This window comes from Dipodomys spectabilis, unplaced genomic scaffold, assembly GCF_019054845.1.
Source record: "Dipodomys spectabilis isolate Male_0828 unplaced genomic scaffold, ASM1905484v1 ptg000051l, whole genome shotgun sequence".
NCBI lineage: Eukaryota > Metazoa > Chordata > Mammalia > Rodentia > Heteromyidae > Dipodomys > Dipodomys spectabilis.
In genome coordinates, this window is record NW_024870728.1 from 22,595,472 (window position 1) to 22,607,618 (window position 12,147).

The 12,147-nt window shown below is 45.5% G+C and overlaps 1 protein-coding gene across 2 annotated transcripts in view; it reads right to left on the reverse strand.

Annotated features, from left to right (window-relative positions):
• Positions 1-12,147, reverse strand: part of Nrp2 (neuropilin 2) — a 125,214-nt gene that overhangs the window by 46,000 nt on the left and 67,067 nt on the right. For both annotated transcript variants that reach the window (XM_042678995.1, XM_042678996.1), the window contains exons 10-12: positions 11,790-11,934; positions 7,531-7,647; positions 4,387-4,527 (exon numbers count right to left, since the gene is read on the reverse strand). In XM_042678995.1, coding sequence (XP_042534929.1) covers positions 4,387-4,527; positions 7,531-7,647; positions 11,790-11,934 — 403 coding nt within the window. The remainder of the gene's footprint in view (positions 1-4,386; positions 4,528-7,530; positions 7,648-11,789; positions 11,935-12,147) is intronic.

Sequence of the window (12,147 nt, forward strand, 5' to 3'; positions counted from 1 at the left end):
TGTTGTTGTATTACTTAGTGTTTTTTCAAGGTGTTCTTTAAAAAAAATTTTTTTTTGTGCTGGTCCCAGGGCTTGAACTCAGGGCCTGTGTGCTATCCCTGAGATTTTGTGCCCAAGGCTAGTGCCAAAGCTCTGCTTCTAGCTGTTGGTAGTTAATTGGAGATAAGAGTCTCATGGACTTTCCAGTCAGGGCTGGCTTTGAATTGTGATCCTCAGATCTCAGTCTCTTGAGTAGCTAAGATTACAAGTGTGAGTGACTGGTATTCTTTTTGACTGACTAGAAATATATCTTACACCAGTGTATTACCTACTTATGATAGTTACTTTATGATAGTTGCAAAGTGAGGTAGAATGATACACAAGGCTAACAATACCAATACTTCTGCAAGGGTTCATCCCCTAATTACTGAATCTTGGTTTACATCAAGCCAAGGAATGAATGTATCAGTAAGGGACTCAAGGTTGCTTTCATGTTAATGTACAAATACCCTATAGTGGTACTATCCAATTCTGTACTATGAGACATATTCTCTATCTGCAATGACCAATACAATGTGACTACTGCATCCATAAAACGTGGCTGGTGCAACAGCAGAACTGAAGCATTAGCTGTATTAATTTTAATTAATGAAAATTAAATTTTAAGTAGCTGCATGTGGCTTGGACTCTGATATGAAACACTGCAGCGCTGGATGCCTGGGCCAACCCAATCATCTTGTTCCTTAAAGATGTGACTCTGATTTTCCTCAAAACCATTTATGATCAAAGCAGCTGAGCTAGTAGGTAGGAAATATGCCAGCTCTACTAAGGGCAACACTTTCTTTTGTCATTGTAGCTACAGGAAAAAGTCTTCTTGGAGAACAGGGGCAGGCTGCTCTGTCACCACCAGGGGTCAGTGGATTTGGAACCCATTCCCCGGGGATTGGTATGAATACACTCAGGCAGCTCAGCCACAAGCAAATGGCTAAAAAAAGAAATTCCAAGTGACTTGAAAGACTATCTTGAAAAACAAAAACAGTGGAATAAAAACCAGTGGGTGTCTTGTCAGCCTCAAGCAACGATTACCACTAGCCAAAAGAACAGAACTAATTGCTGACTTAAAAGGAGAAGGAAAAGCGGGTGGGAAGGAGGGAGAAAGAAAACATGAGAAAACAGCTAAATCAGAAAATATCTAAGGAATGCTAGTAGTTTCCATAGACACTTCTCATCGAATGGCCTGTGCGTGAGATTTCAACATGGCTATTTCCTCTCTTCCTACCCTTCCTTTCATCCCTCATTCCCTTTCCCTAGATGGAGACATCTCCTCTCTGAAATTTAATTACTTCTGTTTACCTATCCAATAAAGGGATAAAGCCCTTGGCACACTTCTCTCCAAGAGGAGAATGGTCTCCTTTTTGTGGCTTAGCAAAGTATGGGTGACACGGTGGCTTTCAGGTTTGACTCCATGGCGCCAGCCACTCTGAACCCATTAGCATTTGCCCTGCCCCTAACCATGCACAGCTGTGTCCTTTCTCCCAACTGCTCCCCTCAGGGCCCCCGTTCTTTTTTTCTTTTCTTTTTCTTTTCTTTCTTTCTTTCTTTCTTTTTTTTTTTTTTTAAAGAAGAAAGGACCACCCTGGACAAAAAGAAAGAAAGAAAGAAAGAAAAAAGTGTTCTCTCCAGTTAACGGGCTGCTTTTGAGTTTTATAAGCAGAAAGGAAGTGGAAAATAGAGAAAATTAGTTTGGAAATCATCAGAGGCGGGGAGAGGGAAGAGCTCTGAGAACAATATTATGATTTGGTGTCCCAGAGGCAGGTTACAAGTGCCACTTTTCCAAACTTCAGGGACTCCTCTGGAAGAAGAAAATAATTGTTTTCCTTCTCAATATCTTAAGGGCTGAAGGACATTACATCTAGCAGTTCCTTATGGCCTTAATTTTCTCTGTCCTGATCCATTCAGCCAAAGGTTGGAATTGTGCCTGCTTTGTGGAGCCAGCTCTGAGAAGCCCGCCCAAACCACAAATGAATCAACTAGAATGAGGACAAAGACTAGAATTCCCAACCAGTAGCAAGGGTCAACAAATGGGGCATTCAGGTGAGGGCTGTGATTGGACCAGGATGGGGTGGAGGGAAGGAAAAGACAACAGCAGAACAGGCCAGGGCCAAAGGGAGGTGACTGAAGCTCATCCAGAAGGACTACTTTCAAAGTAGTGACCTTGAAGTCTGGGCAGGGCTGACCTCAGACATTCTTAGAGAAAATCTGCTTAGAAGAGTGTAAGGGAGAGGGCCAGAAATATCTGAAAATGGACACTCAATAAGATCTGACGCTATGGAGACCATGTGTGCAACAGCCCATGGTTCAGAATGGCTGTGCCAAGCTGCACCTTTATCACACACCTCACAAGATTACATGGACAATAGCCATGCACAGAGATCACAGACGCCTTCCTCCACAGACATGCGGTATATGTATATACAGACACCAACTACAGCCCACTAACCTGCCCAACGTCAGATAAAGGATGGGGGTTGGGGAAAACTACCAATTAATTGGGAAGGAAGTCTCAAAGGAGAGGAAATGAAATGAAAAAATCCAGGCTGGGTTATAAAAATAAGTATTTTTTTTTCCAATGTGCAAGAGGCTCATTATATTAATTAAACATTATTCCAGTGAGTGAGAAGGGGAGGCGATTAAGGCTGGGACTGGGGTAAGTGTTTTCTCCTATGCCTGAGGCAGTGGCAGTCCTCAGATACTAATCTCTCCTAGTGGCCTCTCAAATGATGAAGAGATAAACACTTGAAATGCGAAAGTGTTTTTCTTCAGAGCAGACACTGTGACCCTCTGGGAGAGCCAAGTGTGGGCTATGGCAGGAGGCCATGGCAGGAGGTGGACTACAAGTGTTCTCCTAGTGCCAGCCCCATCGACATCCCCTGGGAACAGGGGACACCACTGGCCCCTTGGGGTGATCTACCGTGGAGTAGCTCTGAGGAAGTCAATAGAGATGACCCCACCACATTAATATTTTAGCCCTTCTCCATCGTATGCTGACAACATTTGGTCTATTAAATTCCCACAATTAACCCCTTTCCCCTCAAATGTTTATGGGGGTGTCTAAGGTCCAGGCTGAAGGTACAGGAAAATGGAAAGTTAAGGAATGGCATGTTGGACCAATGCATACCTGCTTTGTGAGCGCTGCTTGTTACATTTTCTGGAATTTTGCAAGCTTGTTAAATATAACCATTACCAAAAGTTAAATTATGGGAAAGGTAACAAATACTACCAATCCCAACACAAGCAGATTCTTTTAATATATTTCACTAGTATCTCTGCTGTAGAGGTTATTTAGGTCTGTTGTATCTATAAAATGGAAAAACTTGTTTCTCTCAACTCTAACTCCAATCGTATGTTTGGTGGCTCAACCTGAAATGTGGCGAGTGTTTACACTACTGAAAGTGGCATATGTTATAAAGCATGTTTGGGATTTTTTTTCTCCCCCAGTCCTTGGAAATATTCCGTTACACATTTACCAGAAGGCTACTGTTAAAGCATGTGACAGTGGAGATGGTAAACAATTCTTATTTCTATGTTTAGAAGGTCTAAACGCCAACCATCTCTATAAGCAGGGCTGGACTGTCTTCAGAGATCTGGTTCTCTGAAAACCAAAGGGTAGGCATAACAATAATTTAAGGACTGGCAGAAAAATTCTTTGAGACCAAGTGCCAGACAACTCTGCTAGGCACAGCATGGGTATCATGCCCAAGGGCATGACAACATTTCAATCACTTGATTTGATTGGCTCCAGGAACCAATCAGAAGTGTGTGTCAGAGTCAAGACCAATTGTTTTCTCAATGAGCCAATTTAGGAATAATCCTCCAAGGCTGTGCAGACAGGGACAAGGGGACTCTGATGGACTCCTCCCATCTCCTAGGACCTCAAATTGCTTCTTTTTTGTTTTATCTTGTCTCTCTCTTTCTCTCTCTCTCTCTCTCTCTCTCTCTCTCTCTCTCTCTCTCACACACACACACACACACACACACACTTCTCTCTTTCTCTCTCTCTCTCTTTCCTTCCTTCCTTCCTTTTCTTTCTTTCCCTCCTTCCCTCCCTCTCTCTCTCCCTTCTCTCTCTCTCTCTCTCTCTCTCTTTCTTTCTTTCTTTCTTTTCTTTCTTTTTCCTCTCTCCCTCTTCCTCTCCCCCCCCTCTCTCCTTCCCTCCTAGATCCCAGGCTATGCTGTAATCACAGGAGGGGGCTGGAAACCACCAACCAGCTAGAATGTGGTGGTTTGTGGGCCCAGACCAAAGAATTTCTCTGCAGTGGAAGGTGACAAAGCTTCCAAAGCATTTGCAGCTGAAAACTGAGGAGTAGTCTAGCTTTTCATCTGACATCACCCCCTCAGTGGGCTTACCTGGGAATGTCCGGTCATTGGGGCTGGTGCTGCTGGTCCAGGTGCTCCTGAGCCACTTGGCATGATCATACATCCAACTGCAGGGCTCCTCAGGGAAATCAAAGTTGCAATTGAATCCTGAAGGGAGCTGCAAATCCTTGTCTAAAAGGAGGAGAGAGAGAGAAAAAAAATAATCCGAAAGAAAGGCAAATGCAATGGGTCTACAGAATAGCAACAGTGGTGCTATTTAAATGGCTGGCAAGGCCTGAGTGGAGAGTGCAAAAAGAAGTGGCTGCCTTGCTTATTCATTTAACTCATCTTGGCGATTGCTGGCTTTTGGGTCAGGCCTTGGTCTCATCCTTCCCAGGCGTGAGAGCCAAGTCTGCCAGTGGTTTCCATAGTAAGCAATTATAAATGAGGCCACCAAATGGCTGCAGGCTCTAATCAGCTTCTTCTGTCTACCTCAGAGAGCCGACAAATGTGAAAATTGCTGTTCCCTAAATGCCAGAGAAGAATATCTCCCCAGTGCCTCAGTGGAAGGCTGGCTCCCAAAAAGGGATCATCTCATCTCCTGCCAGCCTGGCTCTCAGAAGTGATGGAGCAGCCCATTAGCATGAGGAGAGGCTGAAATGCCTGGGAGGTGCTGGCCAGTGAAATAAAAGTGACCTCAACCATGAGGCCAGCTTGTTTACTCCTCTTCTCATCTCTTGGTGCTACACTTCTTATTTCAGAAGACATAGAGAGAGTGGCACCTCTGGTTGGGCCATTTGACATGCTAGTAAAATGAAGAGGCAAGACTTGAAGGCTACCAAGCCAAGTGCTCACCAGGATGAAAAGCATATTTACATTGTATTGAGAGTCCCCGAAGGCCAGGATCTCAGGGGAAGCAGAGAATGCTTTCCCCACAGAAACCAAACAAGTGACTATAGAATGGTTCCTAATTATCTGCTTTAGAAGGTTACCTGCCTGGGTCCAAAGACTGATCTAAGAGTTTCTTTGGGGTTCTCCATCCAGATCCAAAAATTTAGTATGAGCCAGTGCCGAATACATGATTAAGTGGAGGTGATGTGTTGGTGGGAAGGAAGGAAATAGGAACTCAAATTTGGATATCTGCCTGCTGTGGCTTTGACGGGTAGCAGGGAGGAAGTGGGGTCTTTGGCCTTCTCACTTCCCTTCCTAGGTTCCCAGAGAGGAATTTCCGAAAGGAAGGCTCAAAATGCAGGTGAGGACGTCTAAAGGGAACAGCAGACTGGTAGAAACAAATTGCTCACTGTGGACAGGAAGGGAGGGTTAGGCTGGTGTCTAGGTGGACAGGACACTGCTGACCTTAGCAGCAGGAGACAGATTGCCAGCAGACCCTGTTTGTCTCCTCCTTCCCAAGGGAGAATATTTAATGTTTGCCCACCCCTGGCCAACGTCAGCTTGAGTGGAGCAGAAACACATGGAATCTATTATAGAAGCATCAACCTGTGGCTTGGAAAAGTCAGCCCTTAGCCCTAGCCATCCCCTTCTCTCCACAATTTCTGAATGTCTATTTTTCCATTTGAAAATATAGAGTAATTCAATATACCATAATTCATCTCTAATGTTTACATGCATACTGTATCTCAGGAACCCAAGTCCACACAAAAAAAGATCTTTTACAAAATAAAAGGGGGTGGGGGGAAGGGAAGGAGGGCCTATCAAAGAAACCTCAAATCAAACAAACCACTAGAAATGGTTAAATTGTATTAAAAATAAACTCCTGAAATCTCACAGCAGAACCCTTAAATTTTCCTTTGGATTGCTGTTTAGATAGAACCCCTCCTTCTCTGTCCCTCACCCCAGCAAGTTAACTCTGTGAATTTAATACTGTATATATTAACTTCCTATGTATTCCATGCTAGGCTCTCAAACTGTCTTAAACATGACCTAGAAGATTCTCCACATCTATTTCTCTTTATGAAACAAATACAAGTTCATGAAAATGTCAGGATTCTGTGTTCAACTAACCCTGACCAACTGTGTTCCCCACCCACACACTATACAAACGCACATTCCCCAAAGCATATGCATTAAATTATCATGTTGCCGCCACACAACTTCAGCATTTATTTCTGGCTTTCCTCCCATTCTTCCTGGTAGCCATTTTTGGGAGCCATCCACTGCATCCATGCAGTTCCATACACACTTCAGATGGCTTCGTGTGCAGGTTTGACAGATCGCACTAAATCCCTACATTTTCAAGTCCCTTCCCCAGTCTTCCCTCCTTTTGTTTAATGGACAGTTAATAGTACTCAGTAATGAACAGTTAATAATAATCAGTAGTTTACTGTAAATGGAGGCTGTCAAACTTAAAATTCCATCCAAAAATGCCAGGTGTTCCAGAATTTGTGACTTATTGGGAATGGTCTAATAGTTAGTTGGTGGCCTAAATGATATGATTTAAAATGTGACTTACTTTTGGGCTCTGCCAATAACTGTTTTTAATCTAACTTGGATGTTGCTTAGAAGATAAAATGAGGACTACAGATTTTCCAAGTGAAGAAATGATCCAAAAATGAGGATCTCCTATGTTTTGAAGAGCTGGTGGAGAGTGCCTCTTCTTATTTCTGCCTGTGTCCTCAACTTGCTCTCAGTCATAGAAGATGTAATACATTGTATTGAAGAATCATTTCTTTCACATTATTATTTTTTTTTTTTGTCAGTTGTGGGGCTTGAACTCTGGGTTTGGGCGCTGTCCCTCAGCTCTTCAGCTCAAGGCTAGCACTTTACCACTTGTGCCACGGCACCACTGCTGGCCTTTTCTGCTTATGTGGTGCTGAGGAATCGAACCCAGGGCCTCATGCATGCAAAGCAAGCACTCTACCTCTGAGCCATCGTCCCAGCCCCTTCTTTCACATTCTTAAATCAGGGATGCTGAGGGCTCCCACACTGAGACTTCATCTCACCAAATGACCAGTCGGTTTGCACTTGTGGGGCTATACTGGTTGTTACAATATCTGAATGCTTCTAAATTGGTGGTAAAATAGCCACTGCCCCAACCTGTGAATATTTTTACCTCTCTGATGCCTTCTCTGAAATTCCCCTAGACCGGGGGACCCCAAATCCCTGACCAGCCCTGGCTGTGGCTGGTCCACAACCATATCATCTCAGATACAATACAACAGCCACCCCAATCCTTACCATCTTCAAAGCTGCAGTTCTCTCCACACTCTGTGGCTTCCTCGTCGATGGGATACGGGGTGGTGGTCTCTTCACTCTTTATTGTGGGCCCAAGTGTCTCTACTGTGGGCTTGGAGTCTATAAAAGGGAAACAAGAAGAAAGAATGCTGCAGCAGCCTGGCCACAACCCAGCAAGGGGAACATGCCCTAAATGAATTTTCCTCTCCCATGGTGGTCTTGTGAAAAGGAAAACAAAGATGCACACATGTGCCCAAGCCCTGAAGTCACCTCTGCTTATTGAGCATCAGCCAAGTTGAATGAGAACCTGGTAGCGCTGCAGAAGCAGCTATGATGGAGATATGGACACAAGCTCATGCTGTAGAGGTCACAACAGAGGCCCCCAGGGCAGCATAAAAGCACTAGAGGTAATAATGGAGGTGAGCAGTGCAGGGTTGAACCACATCCAGCTTTTCTGCTTAAGACAGGAGTGAAAGTAACACACATACACACACACACACACACACACATGGACACACACAAGGTTATGAAAACTAGTCTGAAAAATCTTTATGTTGAATGGATGAAGTGAACCCCCATTAGGTGTAAAAATGCACCTGTTTGCCCCTCCTCCCTTCATGCCTAGGGCAGACCTTCCTGCTCACTCCCATTTCATGCAGATATAGATTCTTTCTTTACACCCTTATGTCTCTTTACTCCCAACGGAACTTTTTGGAAACTGGGCTAACCCTACAAAGCAGTCTGACCTCAGGGCCTACCTACAGTAGGCGTAAGTGAAATCTAACTGTGGGAAGGGAGACCCCAGCCATTTGTGAACATGTCTGCTCCAAATGGCATGGAGGGGAATACGGATTGAAAGGGATTCAGACCTGGTGAAAGTAATTTCAGGTCATGGTGCGGCAAATTCATTCAGGTGCTTGCTGTATCCAGACAGTGGCTGTCAGTAAGGGAAGCAGACAGGGGTGGGGCGGGGGGTTTGATACCAAGGGAGCTGGGAAGGAAGCAAGCAAGGCATGGTGGACAAGGTGGCAGCAGGGGCTGTGCATGCCTGGCTGAAGGGAGGTACCATGACTGGCTCCAGCAGACTGACGCCTGGAGAGGAGGTGGCCCAGTCTGGCTAGCTCTTCTAAAATGCAACCCTCAACGAAGCAGCCACAAAAATCCCTGTGTAAATCTCCAGGCACATAGATGTTGGCAGCTTATCCCAGATGTGATAATAAGGAATGAGCCATAAAACCTGGTGAGGCCAAACCTGGCTGCAGGCCATCAGTGTTGATGGGGGTGGGGGCTGTGGCGGGGGGGGGGGGGGGGGGGGGAAGGGGGGGCTCTCTAGGTGATTCACTCATCCATTCATTTGCTTATGTCTTTGCTCATGCCAGTCAGTCATCCAGTAACCATTCAAAGAATGAATGGGGCTATGAGTCAAGGGCTGGGTGGGGTGGGAAGGGTTCTGGAAACTGGTGTTCTCTAGGTGTGTGGGGTGGTATCTGCATCCCAGAGCTGCTCTCCAGCAAGATGCCCCAAAGAAGTCAGTACATTGTTTCTCCCATTTCTATACACGCTCCTTGCTGCTATTGTATGTGATTAGGCGCCTTTGTCAGACACTCTTCAGGATACCATTTAATAAAGCCAGGAGCTGAAGGAAATTGCTAAATACACTGAATGGGTTTTTCACGGTCGACTTCCTACCTTTCTGCTATTAAATACTACACACATAACCTTTCATAGTTCTCTTTACCACGTCTGCCTCCCGTTCAATGTAAATAGCAAATAACCTCAATGCGTCCTAGTTTGTAAGTTCAAATTTGTCACTGTGTCATAAGTATCTCCAACTCAATTGTAAAGCAAACTACAGGCAGCAAAGCAAGAAGTAATCATCTGAAACACAAACAAACTTACTGGCGAAATGGCCCTGTCAAATTATTTAGCTGCAGCAGCTCAACTCAGCCCTTTAGTTTTCTGCTGACTTTTTTTTTGAAGGAAGAATGAAAAAGTGAACTCAGGGTGAGTCACAGAAATAGATGGAAATTCAAAAAGGAAAAAAAAGTCACAGTTTCTGAAAGTTTTGGGGTACATCAGCTAGTTGGTCAGTGAAGATAAAGTTAAATCCAGGGACACTCAGGGCCGGCTGGGTGGCAGAGGGCAGTGTGTGTAGTTACACACTGATAGTGAAAACAGCACTGGTCTCTCTGTCCACTGTTTGTACTGGACACTCCAAGGTAACTGCCCATCAAACAGCAGCCTTCCCACAAAATTCAAACCAGATGTCTGACTTCAAAGGGAAGGAGGCTGGGCAGAGGGTCGCACGCCTCCACTCTGATCTTCTGAGGGCTTTGAAACGAGAAACCTGTTGCTAACTATCACTATCGGCAGTACAATTTGGGACAGGATGGGGTCAGAGTGGAGAGGGGACAGGGTGTATTGGGGGAAAGAGGTCATTAGCAACTCCCCAGGCAGTCATAAAGCAGGGCCAGGCTGGGAGAGGCATATCACAGAAGGACAGAGAACTGTAGAGAGGTTTGAGTTGGTCCCTAGGTAGCTCAGTGACCAAAGGTAAAGTGGCTTCTTTCTCTCTCTGAGGCTCAGTGCTAGTCTATGAAGGAAGAGTTGATCTTGCTCTGTGCATTTGTTTTTGTTTTCAAACCTCACATCACACTCATCAATAGGTTGTGCAATGAATTTAATGGGTCAGGAGTAGCATTAAAAAAAATCTGAACTGTAATATTTCAGAGTGTACTTATATTGTAAGGATGAACACTTGTTTTGGGGCGCCTTTTCTTTCCATTACATTTACCAATCACAGGTTTGTGAGGTGCCAGGCAGTAATCTAAGCATTTCACGTTCATCATCCTAGGTGCAATGCTACTATCACCCCAATTTTCCAGTTCACAGACATAGTCACTTGCCCGAGGTTATGCGGACAGTGATGGCTGAGACAGGACTTGAATTTAGCGATCTGTATCTAGAATCCAAGCCCTTGACCACATGCTATATCCTCATGAACACTTGTATGGGTGTGTTTCTCAGTGAACAGAGTAGTGACAGAAATTTATTTTAAACTGGGGATAGTGGTCAAATACATTTGGAAGCCACTGGTCTGAAAACTTCTGTGTCCCCTACAATACTAATCCAAGTCTTAGGAGGCCAGTATGTGTGGGATGGCAGGTGACACATTAAGCAGGCAGCAGGGAACTTGGCATTGCCCTACATAAGGGGGAAAGAGTCCTCCTGCCAGAATGTATTCATTGGGAGGGTCTTCAATTCCAAGGAGAGAATGGCTAACTGGGGCCCTGTTCCCAGCCTATATGCCTCAATGGGGCTCCTCCGTGTACTACAGCCACATACAGGCAACACTTTTCTCCCTGGGAGCCAAAAGCACTTCTCTGACATGCCCTTATTAATCCTTCATGCCATCCTGCTGGGTGAGCTGGTGGCAGGTACAGTGCAGACAGGCAAATGGGAATACCTGGGGCCCTGGTGGGGAGGGGCAGCACAGCTCAGCCTACTGGCTGCTCCTCCTGGCACTGGGTTGGGCTTTGAGCCCAGGGTGGCTCCTTGAAGCTCATTTTGGCAGCTAGTGACAGCTCTAAAGGGAGAGCAGGGCTGGTGCCCAGAGAAGAGGGTGAGGTCTGACTCAGAAGGGCAGGGCCCTCACTTGGAAAACAACGGGGATGGGGGGAAGGAAAGATGGGCTCCAGGCCTCATCCTTAGGGGAGAATTAGAAGCCGGACCCCAGGCCAGTGCCACCTGGTGGGGGAAGGAATAAGCAAGATTCTGGCTGTATACCGGGAAGAAATCCAGCTCCCATCGGCTCCTCTAGAACAGGGTCCCTCCCGCGCAAATAAATGCCTTTTACAGATGTAGCTTCCAAACGAAAATGCAGTCTCTGGGCCACAACATCTGGAGGCCAGATTCAGACATAAATCGATTACTTTATTATCATGAGGGTTTTTTTTTTTCCTTCCCTAAATCAATAGTCACAGCCCTCTGGCCTGAAGAGTGGAGGTCTAATTGAATTTGGGTGGGTAGTATGTTGGTTATGATTTATGTTTGAGAGACCTGGGTTGAAGAACTAAAACAATCCTTTAAACAGGACCAAACACATCCCTTTGAGAAACTATCCTGAGTTCAGAAGGGGTGTAAGAACATGGAAGGAGCCAGTGACAGGTCTTCACCAGCGCTGGCTGGCCTTTCCCCTTCCAGGACAACCTGGGTGCTCTCCCGACCAGGTGAGTGAGATCTGGAGAGGAAAACAGCCTTACCTGTCCAGTCACAGCCCAGCACTTCCAGCCGCATCCCAATGCCCGCCGGCGACCACCTCTCTGGGTACACCCGCACATACTGCGCAGGGACGGGGTCGAACCTTCGGATGTCTGGGGTGTCATAGTGCATGTTCCCTTCAAATAGCTGTAGGGAGACAGATGCTCAGTCCTTCTCTTAGGAGACCTCTCCTTTCTCATTCTGTCTTCACCCCCTTACTTCTAACCCAGAGGTAGCTTTATTTTCAGACTAGGATCTTTACTCATTTGAAGGTCATTAGGGACCCCCAAATAGGGAATTTAGGAAGCAGAAAGAAAAGAAGATGGCAGTTTTCAAGTTATGTCTTTTATCTTGAACTAG